Genomic DNA, 22,447 nt, shown 5'->3' with positions numbered 1-22,447 from the left:
GAAGCAATAACATCATCATGCATGGTACTGAAGGGTTCAACACAGAGATCAATACCAGTCATCAGGCCAACATGCATGGCACTGATGGGTTCAACACAGAGATCAATAACAAGTCATCAGGCCAACATGCATGGTACTGATGGGTTCAACACCGAGATCTCAGATAAAGCCTTTGTAATATGAACTGATGTTCACCTGTGTTCAAAAATGAAAAAGGTAACTCGCCTGAATTAGTTTCACGCTGTCGTGCAATGAATGGCTCAATTTCTGGAGAGGGGCATTCTCAACTCCGGAGTCAATCCATGGGCTCTGTGGACCTAAGCATTCCTATACACAAAAAAGATCAAGGGTTATATTTTGTGTTTATATTTCACACTTGTTCAGTTATGGCTTTTCTCCTTTAACTTATACTACTAGTTATGCCTTTGGGAATGAAAGGTGCTTTAAAAATGTTCCTCCTCCAATAAACACTTGCACTTGGAATGATTTAACACTGTAAACCCTAAGACAACCCAGCACATGTCTAAATCAAAGTATAAACATTGCCATGGCCCTCACATAACTTGTTATGTAGGCTATAAGCCCAATCAACATGCATATGAATGTAGTGGAAAAGAGAGTGAAATGGGTAGTAGTAATAGGCAATTTCTTTAGAGGAAATCTTACTTTGCGCTTACTTGGAGGCTTACTTGAAGCAAACCAAGCCAAACAGATGAGTGAAAGCCACATTATAAATATGACAAGTTATTCTTGTGTATTTAGCCTACCCATTCCAGACGCTCAACCCAACTGTGGGTGAGTTTCTTCACCAAGAGGTATTAGGCAGGAGCAAAATTAGACCTTTAACTGAATGAATGGACTGATGGTACATTTTCCCTTGATCTTGATTCAAGGCCCCCATGTTCAAGGCCCCATGTGTGTCAGTCAATGCAATTCAGTCTGTTTAAACAATTATGTGGAACTCCTGGAAGTTCTCTGAGTAGGTTCTGAAATGAAACACATTGCGATGCAGAGAAGGAGACTTTTGGGGAGGGAGATACTTTGGATGGAGCTAGCAGATACAGAGAGGAAAAAAAGTATTTTGTCAGCCTCCAATTGTGCAAGTTCTCCCACTTAAAAAGATGGAAGAGGCCTGTAATTTTTATCATAGGTATACCGCAACTATGAGAGACGAAATGATCCAGAAAATCACATTGTCTGATTTTTAAAGAATTTATTTGCAAATTATGGTGGAAAATAAGTATTTGGTCAATAACAAAAGTTCATCTCAATACTTTGTTATATACCCTTTGTTGGCAATGACAGAGGTCAAACATTTACTGTAAGTCTTCACAAGCTTTTCACACACTGTTGCTGGTATTTTAGCCCATTCCTCCATGCAAATCTCCTCTTGAGCAGTGATGTTTTGGGGCTGTCCCTGGCCAACATAGACTTTTCAACTCCCTCCACAGATTTTCTATGGGGTTGAGATCTGGAGACTGGATAGGCCACTCCAGGACCTTGAAATGCTTCTTACGTGGCCACTCCTTCGTTGCCCGGGCGGTGTGTTTGGGATCATTGTCATGCTGACAGACCCAGCCACGTTTCATCTTCAATGCCCTTGCTGATGGAAGGAGGTTTTCACTCAAAATCTCACGATACTTGGCCCCATTCATTCTTTCCTTTACATGGATCAGTTGTCCTGGTCCCCTTGCAGAAAAACAGCCCCATAGCATGATTTTTCCACCCCCATGCTTCACAGTAGGTATGGTGTTCTTTGGATGCAACTCGGCATTCTTTCTCCTCCAAACACGACGAGTTGAGTTAACAAAAAGTTCTATTTTGGTTTCATCTGACCATATGGATCATCCAAATGCTCTCTAGCAAACTTCAGACGGGCCTGGGCATGTACTGGCTTAAGCAGGGGGACACGAGTCCCTGGCGGCGTAGTGTGTTACTTATGGTAGCCTTTGTTACTTTGGTCCCAGCTCTCTGCAGGTCATTCACCCCGTGTGGTTCTGGGATTTTTGTTCACCGTTCTTGTGATCATTTTGGCCCCATGGGGTGAGATCTTGCATGGAGCCCCAGATCGAGGGAGATTATCAGTGGTCTTGTATGTCTTCCATTTTCTAATAATTGCTCCCACTTGATTTCTTCGCACCAAGCTGCTTACCTATTGCAGATTCAGTCTTCCCAGCCTGGTGCAGGTCTACAATTTTGTTTCTGGTGTCCTTTAACAGCTCTTTGGTTTTGGCCATAGTGGAGTTTGGAGTGTGACTGTTTGAGGTTGTGGAGAGGTGTTTTTTTTTATACTGATAACGAGTTCAAACAGGTGCCATTAGTACAGGTAACGAGTGGAGGACAGAGGACCGTCTAAAAGAAGATGTTACAGGTCTGTGAGATCCAGAAATCTTGCTTGTTTTTAGGTGACCAAATACTTATTCTCCACCATAATTTGCAAATACATTTTTTTTTAAATCAGACAATGTGATTTTCTTGATTTCTTTTTCTCATTTTGTCTCTACAGGTATCTCCTATCTTTTTAAGTGGGATAACTTGCACAATTGGTGGCTGACTAAATACTTTTTTGCCCCACTGTAGCTGGTCAGTAGTTAGAATGTTGTGAACAACCTGTTGAAGGGCTCAATAAACTTGCAAGCGTGTGAATTCAATTTCTATTTTCAATTTTTGCAAACAAATGACGTTTTAGATAGTGTATTCCAAACCTCGAACTGGGAATAATGTTACAAATTTCATTAATTGATTTTGAGAAACTGAACATAGATACATCTTCAATCTTTACATTATTTATGCACAAGATTGTGTTTTTATGGGAATTTTTATATTTTTATTTTTTATGATTTGACCAGTATTTGATCTCTGATTGCTTAATCTGACATTGTCATTGTGGAGCTATCTTTCCCGGACAGTTTCTGCCAGATTAAATCACCTATGACTATGGCAATCCATTTGGATGGAGTTCATTTTTAAAAAGCAAGTTCAATTTTACAGACCTAACTAACAAGGGACAGTTACATTTCTGAAGAGTTATATATAACTGTTGAATAATATAATCATTAAAATCTGGTACACTTTTGGCATTACACAATAAACTGGTGTCAGAGTAATGCTAAATACCATGAATACGATTGTTTTAGATAGTCTAAAGTAAATTAATTACTTTTAAGTAGGGCTGCGGAACAATTAACATTTTTAATCAAATTAAATCACATGTTTCTGTGGATTAATCATGATTAATCACACCGCTTTTCTCTGCATATTTTTGTGAGAAAAAGATGTATATATACATTTAAAATGTTTCTTTTTTTATTCATAAAAAAACAAAAACAATGGTGCTGCAACTCCAGCTATTCCATATTGTACATTAATATATCTAAAATGATGATCCTGATCTAATGATATGGCTTTGTATCAAATCACCAGGTTATTGCTCTCAGGTTGTGTGGGATACTCAGGAGTAGGTTGCCCGTTCACAAAATGCTACAAAGATTAAATAAAAAAAAGTTCATAATGGCCTTTTGGGACGTTTTGTTCAAGATTAATACAGCATATTAAGCTCCTTATTAATAATAATAATAATAATGGATTTTATTTTTATAGCACAATTTCACATACAAAGACGTCTCAAGGTGCTTAACAAGGTCACAACAACAATAATGCAAGGTAATAGGAGTGCAAAAATAGCAATTAAAACAGTGCATTCTAAAAACAATACAGAAAAGAAATAAAAACAGAAACCAGGACTTTAGGTGAAGGCAGATATAAAAAGATGGGTTTTGAGGTGTGGGTTTTAAAAGTGGTGAGGGAATCCAAAACCCTAATGTTCCTAGAGGCAATTGTATTGTTATGGCGCTATACAAATAAAATTTAATTGAATTGAATGTTCTCCGGGAGCTTGTTCCAAAGTCATGGCCCCAGCGAGGAGAAGGCACGATCTCCCATTCTAGTCATATTTGTCCGGGGAACTGCAATCAGGTTTGCGTGTCCGGACCTAAGAGTCCTTGATGTGAGATGAGGGGTGAGGAGATCCTGGAGATAGGCTGGACCGGTGGTGTTTATGGCCTTATGAACTAGAAGTTGGACTTTGAAGATTATTCTCTGGTTGATTGGAAGCCAGTGGAGGGAGTGGAGGTCTGGGGTGTTGTGTTCGGAATTCCCTGTCTTGGTGAGAACCCGGGCAGCACTGTTTTGAACACACTGCAGCCTCTAAATTGTTTTTGCTGGTAGACCTGCCAGCAGAGAGTTGCAGTAGTCCAGACGGGAGCTGATAAATGCGTGCACCAGCTTTTCTGCAGCATGTTTGGGAAGAGAGGGTCTCAGCCTTGAGATGTTTCTCAGGTGGTAAAATGATGTTTGGCAGATGGATTTGATGTGTGCATCAAAGGACAATGAAAAGTCCAGCTTGACACCAAGGTTTGTGACGAGTGAGGAGAGAGGGGTGGGGTGACCATTTATCGTGATTTGGGTGATACCGGCCTTTATTGTGTGATGGGGCGTGCCAATAAGAATGGCTTCAGACTTGCCACCATTTAGCTGTAGTGAGTTGTTGCTCATCCAGTGCTGGATGTCATCCAGGCATTTGGTAGTCTGTGATAGTGCCAGGTGTTTGTCGGGTGAAGTTCGGATGTAGATTTGTGCGTCATCTGCATAGGAGTGAAATGGGATGTTATGACCTCGAAGTATGTTTCCCAGGGGTAGCATGTAAATTAAGAAAAGCAGGGGCCCCAGGACTGACCACTGGGGGACACCGGAGGTAACGCAGCTAATGCTGGAGGTGATATTGCCAAGGGCAACATATTCCTGCCGTCCTGTGAGATAGGAATAAAAGAAGTCCAGGGCAGTGCCTGTAATTCCCACCTCCTGGAGGCGCCGAAACAGAATATTATGGTCCACTGTATCAAAAGCGGCGCTTAGATCCAGCAGGACTAGTAGGCTGGGTGAGCCAGAGTCTGATGACATTAGGAGGTCATTTACCACCCTCACCAGAGCAGTTTCGGTGCTATGGGAAGGGCTGAAACCAGACTGGAAGGATTCATAAAGCTGGTGGGAGTGGAGATGGTTATGCAGTTGGAGGGAGACGATCTTTTCCAGGACCTTTGCTAGGAAGGGGAGGTTTGAGATAGGACGGTAGTTTCTAGAGGTCGTCACGGTCCAGATTGTGCTTTTAGAGCACAGGTTTGATGGCTGCCAGTTTGAGGGAGGGGGCTACTTCACCAGTAGATAGGGACCTGTTTATTATGTGGGTTGCAGTGGGGACAATGGCTGTGAGGACCACTTTCAATAGAGATGTGGGGATGGGATCCAAAGAGCTAGTGGAGGAGTTCATTTTTAAAACAATGCTGGAGAGCTCAGCTTGGGTGACATCAGCAAATTGATCAAGGGCTAGGCCATCACGGGGGGCAAGATCCGGGGGAAGATCAGGTTGGTCAGGGATGACCTTTCACTGCACAAAAAACAAGATTATCGGGCCCGTACATGCTGTGATACAGCCGCGAATGATCAGCATTCCTGGTCGATCGCGGATATTCCCTCGAAATATCCGTCTGCCGCATATGAACGGAAATTCCCGGAAACAGACCGGTGAGGGGAGGGGGGGGCGATGTGTTTAGCATACTCCCGCTGACAGAGGTGCGAAAGGCTCTTATTAGCATATTGACTGTCAGCAGTCTAGCCTCACACACCCTGCTGCAGCCATTGGTTGGAAACGACAAGGAATTGAATTAAAACGTCTTGTGATGAGACGGAATGAGATTCTGTCTATTGGTCAGCTTTCAACTGACAAAACGTATCCCCTCCCATTTACAGCTATTGCCCCATAAAACAAAATTAATAATTTACTCAATATTAATTTAATTGATATTCTGTCTTTAGGGTTTTGCTACGGGGTTATCACAATTCTTTTTTTTGGGAGCAATTTTTTATTGTATTTTATATTTCATACAAGAAACAGTTACACATATACACAAGACAACAACATAACACATATAATACTCAACCATACTTCCCCAGCACAGGGAGTTTGGACCTCAGCTGAAGCTTCGACAATGTGCAAAAGTCTGCGAACATTATCAGAGGATAAGCGAGATTTTACGAAGCCAGTTTGGTCAGGGTGAATGAGCTTTTTCATAAGGGGCTCAAGCCTTAGTGCAAGCACTTTAGCAAAAAGTTTAACGTCAGCATTCAAGAGCGATAAAGGACGATAATTTGCACATTCATTTGGGTCTTTCCCTTTTTTATGGAGTAAGGTGATTGTAGCGGTGTTAACATCCCTTGAAAAGGAACCACTTGAAATGGCATGATTGATCATGTTCAGCAATAGAGGGCCAAGTTGAGACCAACACTGCAAATATAGTTCTGGAGGAATTCCGTCAAAACCCGCCAATTTGCCTTTATTAAGACTGCGTAAAGCCCTCTCCAATTCGAGTAGGGTGAATGGTTTGTCCAGAGACGTAGCCTCATGGGGCAGCAATTTAGTAAGATTTAAATTCTTGAAAAATATGTCAAATTTAGAAGAGTCATGAGGAACTTCAGAACTATATAAGTTGGAATAAAAGGAGCGGAATGTCTCATTAATTAATTTGGGGTCCGTTACTAGAGCGGCAGCCGGTGTTTTAATGGCGGGTATGTGCGCAAAGTTTTCACTGGCACGAAGGCTTAAGGCAAGTGACTGGCTGGGGCGGGCCCCCTCAAAGTAATGGTGCTGGCGCGTACGATGGATTAGGAATTCAGCGTGCTGTCGGGATAGGGAATTCAGCCCCTCTTTTATTTTATTACGTTGGATAATTGAGTCAGGAGTTACGATGTTGTGCATAGCACCTTCAAGTTGCCCGAGATCACCCTCCAGCTCAAGAATCCTGCGTTGACGCGTTTTGTTTAAATTAGAGGAAAACGATATGCAGTTACTTCTAATATAGCCTTTAACAGAATCCCATAGGATACGAGTGTCCTCTACTGAAATCACGTTAAAGGATATGAATTCTGCTAGGCCAGATTCAAGTTGCACCAAAAAGCTCTCATTGCGCAGCAAAGAGGTATTGAAGCGCCAGCGTGGGGCGCGGTCGCGAGAAATGGAAAGGTTAGCCCTACAGATGACAGCCTTGTGATCTGAGAAGGCCAGGGGGAGCATGTCCGTGCTTACCTTTTCGAGGAGATCCTTGGATACAAAAATGAAGTCTATTCTGGAAAATGAATGATGTCTTGCGGAAAAAAACGGAAAGTCTTGTTTATTGGGATTGGTAACGCGCCATATATCTATTACTGAAAATTCCTGAGCCCATTTCCTCAATGCAACCGACGCTGATCTCTGATCACTGCCCTCTACTATAGCCGTCCTGTCCACAGAGTGGTCCCAAACCGCATTAAAGTCTGCCCCAATAAATAATCGGTAATCAGACAGGTCATGCATGATATTGGATAGACGTACATAGAAATCAGGATCAAAGCTGTTAGGCGTGTAAATAGATAGAAATGCAATTTTCTTGTTTTCTATGATGGTTTTCATAAAAGTGATTCTACCATCTGCGTCGCACCCAACACCTAAATTGGTGACCTGAAATTTACGGCGGACCACAATTACTACGCCTTTTGTTTTATTGAGGGCTGAAGCATTTGCCTTTACAACGTAATGTTTATTTTGCAGCTTATGGACATCTTTCTGAAGCAAGTGGGATTCGCTGACCAAGGCTATGTCCACTCCCTCTCTTCTTAGTACATCCAGAAAACTTGCGCGTTTATGGGGCAAATTAAGGCCACGTGCGTTAAAAGAAATCATGGTTAATTTAGTCATTCAGGTGGTGGTACATAAGATAAGGTATGATCTGTAAATAACAGAAAAAAGAGCAGGCAGAGCAAGACCTGTATCCCCCCAGACACACACACAAACGCAGCCAAACACACGTGCACACACATAATACCCACACTCGCACACATATACACGGAACAAAGCAGCAAGTGAATCCCCCCACCCCCCCACACACACACACTCCCACAAGACAAGACAAAACAGTACCAATACATGGATATTGCCAGATGCAACCATGTAAGCCTATCATAACCCACCCACCAAACACTAGAAGGCGGGTCCCTATAGGAAAACTCCAAGGGGGAGAATGAAGATAAATAAATAAACAAATAATGACATTGGACTCTAACTTTCAGCAGTCAATATGGCCTGTTAGTCAATATACAGAGAACCGTATACAGGCCTATAGCCTCCAACAAAACAAAACGGAAACAGACCTGTGAGGGGAGGGGGGGCGATGTGTTTAGCATACTCCCGCTGACAGAGGTGCGAAAGGCTCTTATTAGCATATTGACTGTCAGCAGTCTAGCCTCACACACCCTGCTGCAGCCATTGGTTGGAAACGACAAGGAATTGAATTAAAACGTCTTGTGATGAGACGGAATGAGATTCTGTCTATTGGTCAGCTTTCAACTGACAAAACGTATCCCCTCCCATTTACAGCTATTGCCCCATAAAACAAAATTAATAATTTACTCAATATTAATTTAATTGATATTCTGTCTTTAGGGTTTTGCTCCGGGGTTATCACAATTCTTGATTTGCCTTTCATTTTCAGAGTTCGAATATCACAATGTACTTTCGAGGCTGTTCCACTCATATTCCGGAGCTTCCTCTCTGTAATGTTCTTGAGATTCACTTTTGGCATGTAATTATACAGAGTTGGGCTTACTCTGATACTGAGGTAGTCATTTCGCAACTTGGGACATGTTTGCCACTCGTGAGTATCTAACCTCTGTCGATTTTGAAATCTTGAGCGAGCTTCGCGAGTTTCGAACCTGCGCTCTTCAGGTTTTTGGTGCTGTGCCACTGAGCCACCTTGCTGGTACAGATGTCCACTCGTCGGTGCGAGCAATTAACTGGTTTATCATTCCCCCCTCCTCTGGGGTATTTCTCTTCTGTTACTGGAGCTTCTGATATAGTTATAGTTAGTTTAAGTGGGAATTGTTTAGTGGACTTGCGTACTTACTTACGAAAAGCACCAAGTTCTCCAGTTACTCATCGTAATGGTCCAACCAATATTTAAACCACTTTTTGTCTCTCTATAGTTCACTCATGGTGGGTGTTAAACTCACTCTCATTAATCTAGCCTACTGTTTTTGTTTAGCCTCCTATATTGATGTAATTCTTTTTATTCAGACGCTACATTACTTTCATGACCACAAATATAAATAGGCCAGCGATTTAATTTGTTTTTTTTTGCTCATAAATTAACGTACAATAGTCGGAGCAAGGCCTCATGGGAAATGCGTATCGTTCTGCCTCTATCAAGTGAACGTAGGGAGATAAATTAGCGGCTATCAGGGAGAGACAGCAGGTGAAGCTGACCTGATGGAGGGACATAAGAGAAAGGAGGGGCCGAAAAGGGCAGACTGAAAAAGAGGCGGATGCTGGAGGAGAGTGCATCAAAATGTACAAGAATTACGGATTTATTCAACCAGCCGTCAACTAGTGATGCGAGTGAGTTGACAGGACACATTGTTGCGAATTAGCATAACATTTGAGCCAATACGGGACGCGATTTGTTCCGTATTTCCATAAATGTACATATACAAATACACATGTCTGTCACCCACACATCAACACTAAATCTAACAATAATTGTTTGTGAAGTTGATATATGGGAGGTGGAGGGGATGGGTTGGGCACGTTGTGGGCCGGTGCAGTCAGAGTAGTCCCGGTGGATTTTTGTGTCCCACTCCGCCCCTGCTATGGGTCAATTGCTAACACAAGCTAACATTGACTGAAGGAGAACAACTCTCCACATGATCTTGTTATCATTTTGTTTACTCGGTGTAACTTTTGTAATGATTACAAAAGTTACACCGAGTAAACAAGTTACACCGAGTAAACAAATGAATGCTTGTGTGATACTCGACTATGCATGGCAAGTGCTTTACCTCGAGGGAGTTCGCTGGTTTCATAGCCAGTGTGTTCCCACAGTACTGGTAGTCCGTCATTACCAAGCACAATAAAACAGTGAAACGACTGATTTGTGTTACATTACTTAGCATCAAGGGAAATCTCACGTCCAACGAGGGTTCGTAAGATTAAACATTTCAGCCAAATGTGGTACGTAGAATAGCTGCTAAGTACGCCCTAAGATGAGCTCTGAATTTCGCGTGCTCTGAATCAGATGTAGTGCTAAATCCACAAGCTACCTCACTCTGAGCGCCTCTCAACTGACAGCTCAGTAAACTTTACTCCCTACATCCTCCGTATCATTCATGCACAATAACTACGCAGACACCTTCAACTTGTCCCATTATAATTGCAACTTTATTTGCGCAATATGAGTGCATCCACAGTTTGAAGCACAGCGACTGTCACATACCGGGCATCTCATTCATTCATTCATGAAACAGAATAAAACACGAACATAGTAGCTACGCAAACGTTATCTAAAGTAATTAATAAAACAACATAGATTAAATTATAGAAAGTGGACATGTCCGGAAGACCAAAAAGACGCTAGCTCACGGACGAGGAAATCCACGTGTGTGGCTGGCTCAGACTGCCACGACGTTGTCATCGTTTCAAACGTGCACGTACCAGTTGGCCTACGTTGTTACGATGACGTCACACGATTGAGAAAGAACCACTTGTTGATTTAGTCTGATATTAGTAAAATATTTTAGCGAATGCACTGCTGATAAAAACGTGAAGGTAGCACATCAGATCAAGCAAACATTTATAATTTCCTTGCAGCCTTGACAATGACTGTAGAATGTTCCTGTAGAACATTCTGTAGAACATTCGTGAAGGAGCCAAAAAAAAACTCACCCAGCTGAGTACGTTGGAAAAATTTTAAACACACGTTCTTAAAGGTTAAGAGTTGTTAACAGTCGTTAAGCAACTCGGGCCATGGTTGCCAGTAGTGGGGATCGAACCAGTGACTTTCAGGTTTTTGAAATCAGTGAAGCAGTGACGGGGTGCGCGGGGGGGGTTGGGGGGGGTGTTTTCAATCCAGGTCAATCCAATTAACATATGAAAACCTCAGCCAGCTGAGCAAGGGGAAGGGGGGCCTTTCACACCACATTTCATGCAGTGAATTTGTAAATATTTTCAAAAGATGAGAAATTGTTTCCTTGTGTTCCCTACCTTTTCTCTGACTGTAATCATACTAATTACCAAGCTGGTAAAAGATGGTAAAAGCTGGCCTTATTTGCATTTGTATAGCTCACAGCCTTGCCTTTACCAGGGGAGGGCAAGGGGGGTGCCTTTCACACCAATGTGGGCTTCTACGGCAATACACAGGGTCGAAGACTGTCGTAAATCCCACATATCAGTGTTTGATTTCAAAAAGTCCATGAAGCGGTAACAGTCGTCAGAGGAGGAGGTATTGGTGGAGGAGCTGCAGGTTTGAGCATCTGATTTATAGTGGAGAACAGGTGCCTTGGGTTTTTATGGTCAGTCAATGAGAGTAGAGTAGTATGATGCCCTGGTAGCTCTAAGAGCAGAGGAATACACTTTCTGATGTTCTCTAGTAGTACAGCTTGTGGACAGTTAAGCCAGTTTGCCTAAATCTACGCTCAATTTTTCGATCCTCCGACTTAAGGGCTCTGAGATGGTCAGTGAACCAGGGGGCTGAGCGCTGGAAGGACACCAGCCGCGTTCTTTCAGGGGCAAACCTGTCTAGGCCATCTTGAAGAGTGTGGTTGTAGCGGTGTACATTCTCTTCAAGTGAGAGTGCAAGATCAGGCTCAGTCAGGGCATAGGAGAGAGCGTTAGATAGCAGGGCATGGTCAATGTCCTTGATCTTACGGAAGGTGATGGAGCGCTTGCTGCTGGTGGCAGGTGGTGTAACAATAGTGTCCAGTAGTCAGTGGTGGAATGTAACGAAGTATTTTTACTTCGTTACTGTACTTCGTTACATTTTTACGTATCTGTACTTTACTTAAGTAAAAATAATAGTGCATACTTTTTACTTTTACTTTGTTACATTTTGCAGCTATTATCTATACTTTTACTCCGCTACATTTCTACAATATGTGTCGTTATTCGTTACATTTTATGAACACAGTTTCGCCAAAATGTTGCCTACACGAAAATATGGATTGCGTTGCTTTAGGACGTTTCAACCAATCAGGTGGCTCTATCAGCTCCAATGACAGCAGAGTGTGTATTCCGCAGCAGCACTACGGTAGCCTTGCCTGTTTTGCTTAAACATTCGACAAACAGCCTGACTAACAAACAACTTTTCATCATGGATTCAGAGTCAGCCTCATCTGAGGACCAGTGTTGGGAAGGATACTTTCAAAATGTATTCTGTTACAGAATACAGAATACATGCCCAAAAATGTATTCTGTAACGTATTCCGTTACATTAACTAATCTGAGTAACGTATTCTGAATACTTGGAATACTTCCACATTGAATTGCATTTTATAAGTCTAGGAAATGCGGCCATCGAATCCTGCTTACTAAACAGGCCTTTTCTGGTGTGTTCTTCTGTTCCAACTGGCTGAATGTGATTTTTTTTTAGTTTGTAGTCCCAAACTGCATACTTCAAAAATCTAACCGCAGTTTACATTTATATTTCCATTTAGTCATTTAGCAGACGCTTTTGTCCAAACGTACAACGTACAAAAGAGAGAACAGTCAAGCTAAGAGCAATACAACCTGCTGTAGCAATAAATACTACTTTTTTTTAGGAAATAGAAAACGACATGCGGGACTGTCAAGTGCAAGTAAAGCCAAGGTGCCAGTTAAGAAGGGAGGTGCTCTCTGAAGAGTTGGGTCTTTAAGAGCTTCTTGAAGGTAGAGAGGGACGCTCCTACTCTGGCAGTGCTAGGCAGTTCGTTCCAGCAACGTGGAACTACAAATGAGAATAGTTTGGATTGCCGTGCTTGCACAGGCGGCAGTGCCAGACAACGCTCACTAGATGAGCGCAGCGACCTGGGTGTAGCATTTGCCCTTACAAGAGCATTTAAGCGAACACAAACTAATTTTAGCTAACGTAAGATAGCATGTCAAACAGGACTTTCCAGACCTGCCAACATTGGAAAATGTGTTTGAGTACCACCCCGGTGCGGCAAGATTTTGTGGCCTTCATTTTATTAGTTATAATGCTGTTGTTGCATGATTGAACCAATCGACGACATTCTGAGCTAATAAATAATGCAGTTCTGAACCACTTTAGAAGGCCTAATGAAATAAAATAAAAAGACTGTGATAACAGTTATAACTATAAGTGATAACTGTGACAAATTTGTAGCCTGGGATGTTAATTTACTCTAGGCTCCTTAGGAACTTCTCACACAATGGTCATGTTGTATTTTTTCCCTACCTCATACCTATCAAGTGTCATGATTCATCATTCTTTTTTCTCCCCACGTCTGATGTTCGAATGCAAGCCCAATTACATGTGATACCAGGACTAGACAACTGCTAAGACCAAATGATGGCGCTGTGTTTGCTTCTTTATTATTTAATTAAGGCGAGACACGGCAGGTGAAATATCGATTTTTTTTCATGCCCTGGTCAAATTTGAGATTTTGGGCTAGTTTGCCTCTTTAACTTGTTATCTTTCATACTAACATAAAGAAAACGTCAAAATTACACATTTATGTGTCTGTTACACTGCATTTAGTTCAGCCGCGGCATCCATTTTCTCCTAAATTAACCAAGAATTCTCCCTTGAACCACGTTCAGCGTTTCGTCTTTTTACACGACATCTGTCATGTCTGCTATAATTTTAAAGCTCTGAGCCTCGATAAGAAGGCTGTGTAATCCAAATATGGGCATTTCCTTTATTTTCAGCAACCAATCCTGACTTTCTGAAGGGATTCATTGGCTGACGGCGCTTTCCTGCTAACGTGATTCGCTCAGTGCGTCACGTGTTGTCTTTAAATGCGGTTTTCTCAAAATGAGTGTTTTTTCATTTTTAGGTACACATTTCTCAGCCTATGTACAACCTAGGTACACCACACTTCCCAGTTTCACACATAGCATTGTTATGAAGACATCTACAGACGGATTTATTTATAAATTGTTCCTGGCCAGATTTATGGGTAATTTTACCTGGAAATCATGGCGAAAATAGGGTTTTTAAGGCCATGGATAGTATATTTTGATTTCCCAGGTCATAAAAGCAGATATCCTAAAATCCATCTGAGGATTTTTTTGTCATTTGATATATAAACAAAATAAAAAAAGAATTTTGGTCCTGGCTTTATCACAGTTTAAGATTCATGTACCGGAAATATATGCAAAAACGTGCATATTTAATGAGATCCAGTCTAATTAGCATAATTAAATATTCAAAATTCAAAAACTTGTAATACATTTTTTTCTTATAATGATGTATGTAACCAACTGGTAAAGTTTCATGGTGATCCCTTGTATTTAAAAATGTTACCCTATTCACCTGCCATGTCTCGCCTTAAATTCTAGTCAGTGGAAGACTTGTTTAGGCTATTACAGACATCCCAACCTGCAAAAAGTCATTTCAGGGAGGTATTCCCCCCCTAGGCCTACGTATTACTGTTGTGGTCCCTAAAAGTTATAAAAGCATAATATCATTCTATAGGCTATAGCCCTATGCAATTCTTTGTTAATTATGTTTAAATATGTAGATTACTTTTACTATTTATTATATGCTGCTAATACTATCCTATTTATGTTAACTGCTTTTATTTGTATTCCATTGCAACTTTAAACAAGTTTAAGGAGCTTGTTGTATTCATGTAGCCCTGGCAACTAGCCGGCATGAATAATATGCACATGAAATGAAACTTTTTTGGGGGCACTCTCCCTGTGCCATGGTGCCCCTGTTCCTAGATACACTGAACTGATTAATTTGGTTCGGGAGAAGAGATAAAAGGCCGCCCACACTGAAAATTGACTGGTTCTAACACGGTTTGGAGAACGTCGCACGCTCTAGATTCCGGGAGATTTTAAGTCATTTGCGGGCATCAGGGAGTGGTTATCAATATGCGGGAGACTCCCGGAACTTCCGGGAGACTTTGGATGTCTGCTATTTAGGGATGGGAACCGAGAACCGGGTCTTGTTTAGAACCGGTTCCCAATGAGCCGAATCTTTGGAATCGTTAGCCAAATTCATAACCGGGTCTGTTAACGGGTCTCTGTGCCGTTTGCGCATGTGCAAACTCTTATAATAAAGTCAGAACGCAGCAGAAATGGCAACTCGACAGAAGCGATCTAAAGTGTGGCTTTATTTCACCCGAACGGATGCGAACACGGTCACTTGTAACCTCTGTAAAAAATGTATTTCCTCAAAGGGAGGAAGTACATCTACCATGAATAAGCACTTGAGCACACATAGTATAAAATTACAAGAATGTCATGTTTTCGATGCCAGCAGCAGCTCAACTAACGTCGGCGCTTCATCCCTTACTTGCCAAGGTAAACTCCTCAAAATGTTTTATCATAAGTCATAACGGTGTTACTCGTGTGTTATCAGCAAACGTTTGCGTTTTCGTGTTAACCATAACTAAACTTAGCATTGAATTGCTTAACAGAATGGGCGATGTTGGACATTGTCATATATTATATATAACTTACATAACTAGGCTAGCTTAACGGTATAATATTCTATTTTCAACCGTTGGCTAGAGGCAGGGGCAGTGCTTGCCTCCCCTCTGTTGGTCCTAGGGTAGGGTTAGGCTGTACAAAAGACTCCGTTAATAAGCAAGCAACTCGTGCAGCTCCCTCAATTTGACAGTTCGATATGGATACGTTTCTCGTAGCCAATTCAGTGGCAGCAATAGCTAAGTGTTAAATATACTGAGTGCCTAGTTTGTACATGATACAAGTAATTATGTTTCAGTACGTTATTGTGTTTGTAGTGGACTCTACATTGCTATTAGAAGCGTTTAGCATAATAGTTCGCTATTAGCAATACAACCAAGCAACCTACAAGAAAATATACAGTCCTTTACCTCAATAACAAGGGCTGTATGTCAGATCAGAAAATTCAGCGATTTTGTTAGTGCCATTTTTTTCATTGTGCAAACCAGCGTTCGCTCTATAAATAATCTCCATTTCCATCCAATTAAGCTGATGATGACTTTCTAAATCAGACGGGCTCAGAGGCTGCTAGTCTGTCATCGTTACAGGCTGCAGTTAGTACGGCTTCTGTAAGGAAGGAGCATTGTTATTTGTATGAACGTTTATATTAAACAGAACACATTTTATTTAAGTTATGTAAGTTTTATTTAAATGTGTATGTAAACATTCTAGAAATTTATATAAAAGAACATTAATGTAAAAAACCCGTTTGTGCTCTTTTTTCGCCCCTTACCAAATTATAAGAATCGTTAAGAGAATCGATAGGGAATCGGTTCGATAAGCAGGAATCGATAAGGAACCGGAATCGTTAAAATCTTATCGATTCTCATCCCTACTGCTATTATCATTAACCTATTATTATTATTAGAAACATAAAGCCTTTTACACTGTGACATGACAACAGCTGTGCGTAAGCATGTGTGGACACTGTACGTAGAAGGCTGCCGCGGACCTGTAGCATGAACTTGACAGATAGGCCTATGATTTTCTGATAATATGCATTGCTTACTGTGTTCGTTACCTGTTGCTACTTGGTGACTGATGTCAATAATGACATTGCACACTGTGCAGAAAGCATGGTGGGGAGGTCTGAAAAGAACGGAGGCATGGCCATCTCTCCCGGTAACTATCAATGATTTTTTGCAATCTTTTTATTTTATCCGGTGGTTCTGCCATGGTAACATACTACAAGAGTTTGTCTAAAATAAGTAGTTTGAAAAAAAACAAAAAGCGTAAAGTCAAACCATTTCTACCAAGACACTTAGATTTATTTGCCATTTGAAAACGATGGCGAACACGAAAACCACATGGTTAACATCTTTGGGCTAAAATTAAGTACATTTTGAACGTCTTATCTCTACATTACTCGTTAGTTTACCTTTAAGTGATTTTTGTAATGTCCTCACTTAAAAATTGGCCAGATGTGGTTGGGAAGGGAGAGTTAGGTAAGTATTCATGAATGAAAAATCGCTAACCGACACCTAATTAGCGGTTGATTCCTCTGACCGCAGAGTAACCTAGTATTCTCTGATTTCGATGGTCATACAGGGGATAGTAACGATAGTAACGGCAGGGGGTCTGTGATTGGTCAATCTCCTCTTCTGTTTCTTGCTCTGCTGCAGCTGCCTATGTACGCATTGGTGACTCGAGACAGACTGTGAAGTTTGAACCCGTTGAAAACCGGCAATGCATTATTGAGCGTTATGCGTTCTTAAAGAAAAAATATATATATTTTTTTTTTGGTTATGCGTACTTTTAGACCATCAACTCGTACCAGCGTACTTTGATGTCAAAATGCGTGCCAGGTGTATTAATCTGTACTTTATCCTATAAAGTATTACTCGGTATGCAAGTTCAGGAGTCTTTATTAATCAACTGTCTTCCACTCTCAGGTATGTTACACTAGTTTCCGGTTCACGGATCATTTCACAATAAGAGTCAGATCAGTATTAAACATTACATCTCCCTTCAAAATGTTTTTTTTCCATGTGTGCAGATCACAAAAATGTCCCCTTGCATTTTATTGTTATATCATTATAATTTTATAGAACAAATACCTGAGAGTGGTAGACGGTTGATTAATAAAGACTCCTGAACTTGCATACCGAGTAATACTTTATAGGATAAAGTACAGATTAATACATGGTGTCAGAATAAGTAGTTAGACTACGAACCCACTTGAAAGAAAAAGAAAAAAGAAGAAGATGGAGGCTTTCGGTGTTCCTACCCCGAGGATGGAATGGGATTCATCCAACCTACCTGATGCGTGGCGGAGATTCAAACAGCATGCAGAGCTAATGTTCTCAGGACCGCTACGACAGAAAACGGAGGCGGAGAAATGCAGTTTTCTCCTGCTATGGATCGGAGACAAAGGAAGGGACATAAGCAACACTTGGGAAATATTGGAGGATGATGCGATATTGTTAAAAACGTACTATGACGGATTTTCAGCATACCTCACACCGAAAGCTAACCCCATATTCGCCCGGTACAAATTCCACGAGAAGACGCAAGGGAGCGGTGAGTCATTTGAGCACTTTGTCACGGAGCTCAAACTACTCGTTAAAGACTGTGACTATATCAGGAGTGATGAAATGGTTAGGGACCGTATTGTTTTCGCTACCAACTCACCTAGAGTGCGCGAAAAGTTGCTCAGTCAGGGACCGGACCTAACGCTAGACAAGGCAATTGATACAGCACGCTCATACGAGCTAGCACAAGTGCAGCTAAAGGCTATGGCTAACGACAGCCATGACGTGCACACAGTATACCGCAAGGCGGGAAAGGCAGCGACGGTTAGGTATCCCAGCAGAGCTAACGTCAGCAGGCAGAGCGAAGGCTCGAAGATGAATTCTAAAGCATGTAGCGCGTGTGGTGGGCACCATAGCAACCTATCTGAGTGCCCAGCTAAGGGAAAACAGTGTTTGAAGTGTAGAAAACTCAACCACTTCGCAAGAGTTTGTAAATCAAAGAATCATCCTTCAAATAGAGCAGGGCACCGGGATGTACACGCTGTTGAGGATGATGAGGATTACGACTCAGAGCTGTTTTTGGACGTAGTCACCACAGGAAGAAAAGATGAGAATAGCGCATATGCAGACATAGGACTGGGACCACTGAACCGACAACTGACATTCAAGCTGGACACAGGTGCACAAGCAAATGTGATACCTGCCAAAGACTTTGCCACACTCATGCCCAGCACCTCATTAAGAACTGACAATCGTAAGCTAACTGGCTACGGGGGGCATGCGCTGAAAGTGAACGGGTACTGCACTTTGGAAAGCAGGTACAAGAGCAACTCCATTACCAGGAAGTTCTACATCGTGGACTGCAATGGCCCACCCATCCTAGGCTACAGAGCTTGCCAAGACCTGGGGCTCATCAAGGTGGTATACGCCATCACCGACGCCTAGTCAGCCAGCATACTGAATGAGTACTCAGATGTTTTCAAAGGCATCGGCGAGTTCCAGGGTGAGTGCAGTTTTAGGATAGACCCCAGCATAGCACCAGTGGTTTGCCCACCAAGGAGAGTACCCTTTGCCTTAAGAGAACGTCTGAAAGTAGAGTTAGATAACATGGAAAGGGATGGCATAATCTGCAGAGTGACTGAACCTACCCAGTGGGTTAACGCCCTGGTAGTGTGTGAGAAGCCGAAATCTCACAAGCTTAGAGTATGCTTAGATCCACGTCCTTTAAACATGGCAATATTGAGGCCGCACTACCCTCTACCCACACTGGAAGATGTAACATCTAAACTGACTGGAGCTAAGTTCTTCAGTGTCCTAGATGCAAGGTCGGGTTACTGGGCTATCAAGCTGAGTGAGGAGTCGTCTCTCCTCACTACATTTAACACCACAGTAGGTAGATACCGGTTTCTCAGGCTCCCCTTCGGCATCGTGTCTGCCCAGGATGAGTTCCAGAGGAGGGTGGATGAGACGTACGAGGGTCTTCAGGGCGTGGCAGGCATCGTTGACGACATTGTGGTGTTCGGAAAGACAAGAAAGGAGCACGACAGCAACCTCAGAGCCATGCTCAGCAGGACCAGAGAGAAAGGGGTACGACTGAACCCAGACAAGTGCCGCATCTGTGTGTCTGAGGTGAGCTATTTCGGACATAGACTCACAGCCAATGGACTGAAACCAGACCCACTTAAGGTGAAAGCAATCAGAGAAATGCAACCACCGCAAAATGAGGCAGAGCTGGAGACAATCCTTGGCATGACGAACTACCTTTTTTTGCTCCACATCTGGCTGAGGTGAGTGCACCACTTAGACTACTGTTGAGAGTTTAAATGGGACACAGCACATGAGAGAGCATTTCAGCAGATGAAAGACACTATCACAGCTGAACCAGGGCCAGTGCTAGCCTATTTTGATTCCGAAAAGGAAGTGACACTCCAGGTTGACGCATCGAAAAATGGCTTAGGCGCAACAATCATGCAAGAAGGCAGACCAGTTGCATATGCTTCCAAGCTGCTTAACAGCACGGAGCAGAATTATGCCCAAATAGAGAAGGAGCTTTATGCAGTCTTATACGGGTGTAAGAGATTCCACGAATACCTCTATGGGCGACATGTAACCGTGGAATCAGACCACAAGCCACTGGAGACAATACTCCGCAAGCCACTAGCCCTAGCACCACCGCGCCTACAGCGTATGATACTCGCGCTGCAGAAATATAACATAACCCTCATCCACAGACCAGGCAAAGAGATCCCTGTAGCTGACACACTGTCAAGAAAGTCCATGAATGACACAGACAGTTCACTCTCTGGAGGACATCAAGGCCGCCACAGCTCAGGACGAGCAGTTGTCCACCCTCAAACAGGTCATCCGGTCAGGCTGGCCGGAGACAAGAAAACAGTGTCACCCACAGGTCTGTGAATACTGGAACCATCGGGATGAGATCACAGAGGCTGATGGCATCCTACTAAAAGGTGAGAAAATCATCATTCCACACAGGCTCAGAGCAGACATGCTACAGCGCATACACACAGGACACTTTGGGGTGGAGAAAAGCAAACACAGGGCAAGAGACATAATGTTTTGGCCAGGCATAGGTCAACAGATAGAGGCAACAGTAGGAAGGTGTGAAATATGCCTAACACATCGCAATGCCAACACAAAGGAGCCCATGCTCTCACAGGCAATCCCAGAGAATCCATGGCAGACTGTAGCAACAGATCTATTCTCCTGGAACTCTGAGAACTACCTTGTCATATGTGACTACCTCAGCAGGTACTTTGAGATTGAACGCCTGTCCAACATCACCACAGCCGCCGTCATCCATAAGATGAAATCGGTGTTCGCCAGACACGGCATACCAGAACAAGTCATCAGTGACAATGGGCCATGTTACAGCTCACGTGAGTTTAAACAGTTTGCTGAGTTCTGGGGTTTCAGGCATGTCACATCGAGCCCACATTATCCCCAGAGCAATGGTCTAGCGGAAAAGACTGTCCAGACTGCAAAGCGAATCCTCACAAAGGCAAGAGAAGATAAGAAAGATCCATATCTCAGCCTGCTGGAGTACAGAAACACACCGGTCGATGGACTTAAGTCTCCAGCCCAACTCCTGATGAGCCGCAGACTGCGTTCCATCCTACCCACTACAGCACTACAGCTACAACCTCAGGTAACCCCCCAGGAGGCAGTGCGAGCAAGGCGAGAGAAATGCCAGCAGCGCCAGCAACAGCACTACAACAGGTCTGCCAGGCCCCTGTCAACACTGCACGCTGGAATGCCCATCCGCTTCCAGCAAGGAGATGGTACGTGGAAACCAGCAACAGTCATCCAACCCGCTGAGACTCCACGAAGCTACCACATCACAACCAGCGATGGACAGAGGTACAGGCGCAACCGACGGAACCTTCTCGACACCCGAAACGACACACACACACACACAAACAGCACACAGCAGCCTGAGATCAACAATGATGATCAGGTCACTGGACAATGGGAACCAGGGGAACCGGAACCCCACCATGGGTCTTCATGCGAACCAAAACACACTGAGCCTTGTCTCCGCACGAGCTATGGTTATATCATTAAGTCAAGGCAAGTTCTCGACTTATAATTGATTGTAACAGGGTGTAGGCTGATCGCTGCCCTATTGAAAAAATGAGTTATGTGTGTCATGAATTTTGCTGTTATATGAATATTGCTGTTATATGAATTCATGAACCTGTGAGTTATATATTGCGTTATGTGTGTCATGAATTTCGCTGTTGTATGAATTTTGCTGTTATATGAATTTTTATGAATTTCATAAACCTGTGAGTTATATACTGCGTTATGTGTGTTATGAAAAAAACAAAACAAAACAAAAAAACCTTTCAGTGTTGAGGTACATAATCATTTTTGATGGATTATTCAGGTATTTGTTCTATGCAAAATGCGTACATGTTGGCAGGTCTGACTTTCCACGGCTCCAGGGCTATTCATTCAATTCAATTCAATTCAATTTTATTTGTATAGCGCCATAACAATACAATTGCCTCTCGGCGCTTAACAGAGCCCAGAGCCTGAACCCCCTTAGGGCATGCACAACGGCAACAGGGGCAAGGAAAAACTCCCTGTTAGGCAGGAAGAAACCTTAAGCAGAACCACGGCACATAAGGGGGACCCATCTGCTTGAGGTCGGCCGGGTGGAGACAGGAAGGTGGGACGGGGGGAAGGGGGAAAGGGGAAGGGTTGTGTGGCAGAAGGGGAAAGGAAGCAACAGGGGCAATACACAGCCAGCATTTGGTCACTGGACATATGTATACATACATCTGGTGGTAAATACATGATACAGACAAGACCAGATTACTGTGCCAATAGGGTTACTGTTACAGGGGTTGTAGGGACAGAGAAACATTTCGGTGGAGGCAATAATGTACAGTGCCACTTG

At 42.8% G+C, this 22,447-nt stretch overlaps 1 protein-coding gene across 1 annotated transcript in view; it reads right to left on the bottom strand.

Moving 5' to 3' along the window:
• Positions 1 to 15: 15 nt before the first annotated feature.
• Positions 16 to 22,447, bottom strand: part of LOC308375595 (uncharacterized protein) — a gene marked incomplete at its 3' end in the record, with an annotated part of 38,687 nt that continues 16,255 nt past the window's right edge. The window contains exons 5-6 of the mRNA XM_080851757.1: positions 226 to 327; positions 16 to 27 (exon numbers count right to left, since the gene is read on the bottom strand). Coding sequence (XP_080707883.1) covers positions 16 to 27; positions 226 to 327 — 114 coding nt within the window. The remainder of the gene's footprint in view (positions 28 to 225; positions 328 to 22,447) is intronic.

Source organism: Sprattus sprattus, assembly GCF_963457725.1.
Source record: "Sprattus sprattus genome assembly, chromosome: 14".
Taxonomy (NCBI): domain Eukaryota; kingdom Metazoa; phylum Chordata; class Actinopteri; order Clupeiformes; family Clupeidae; genus Sprattus; species Sprattus sprattus.
Note: the sequence above shows the minus strand (reverse complement) of the source record. Positions and strands in the feature narration are given on the sequence as shown.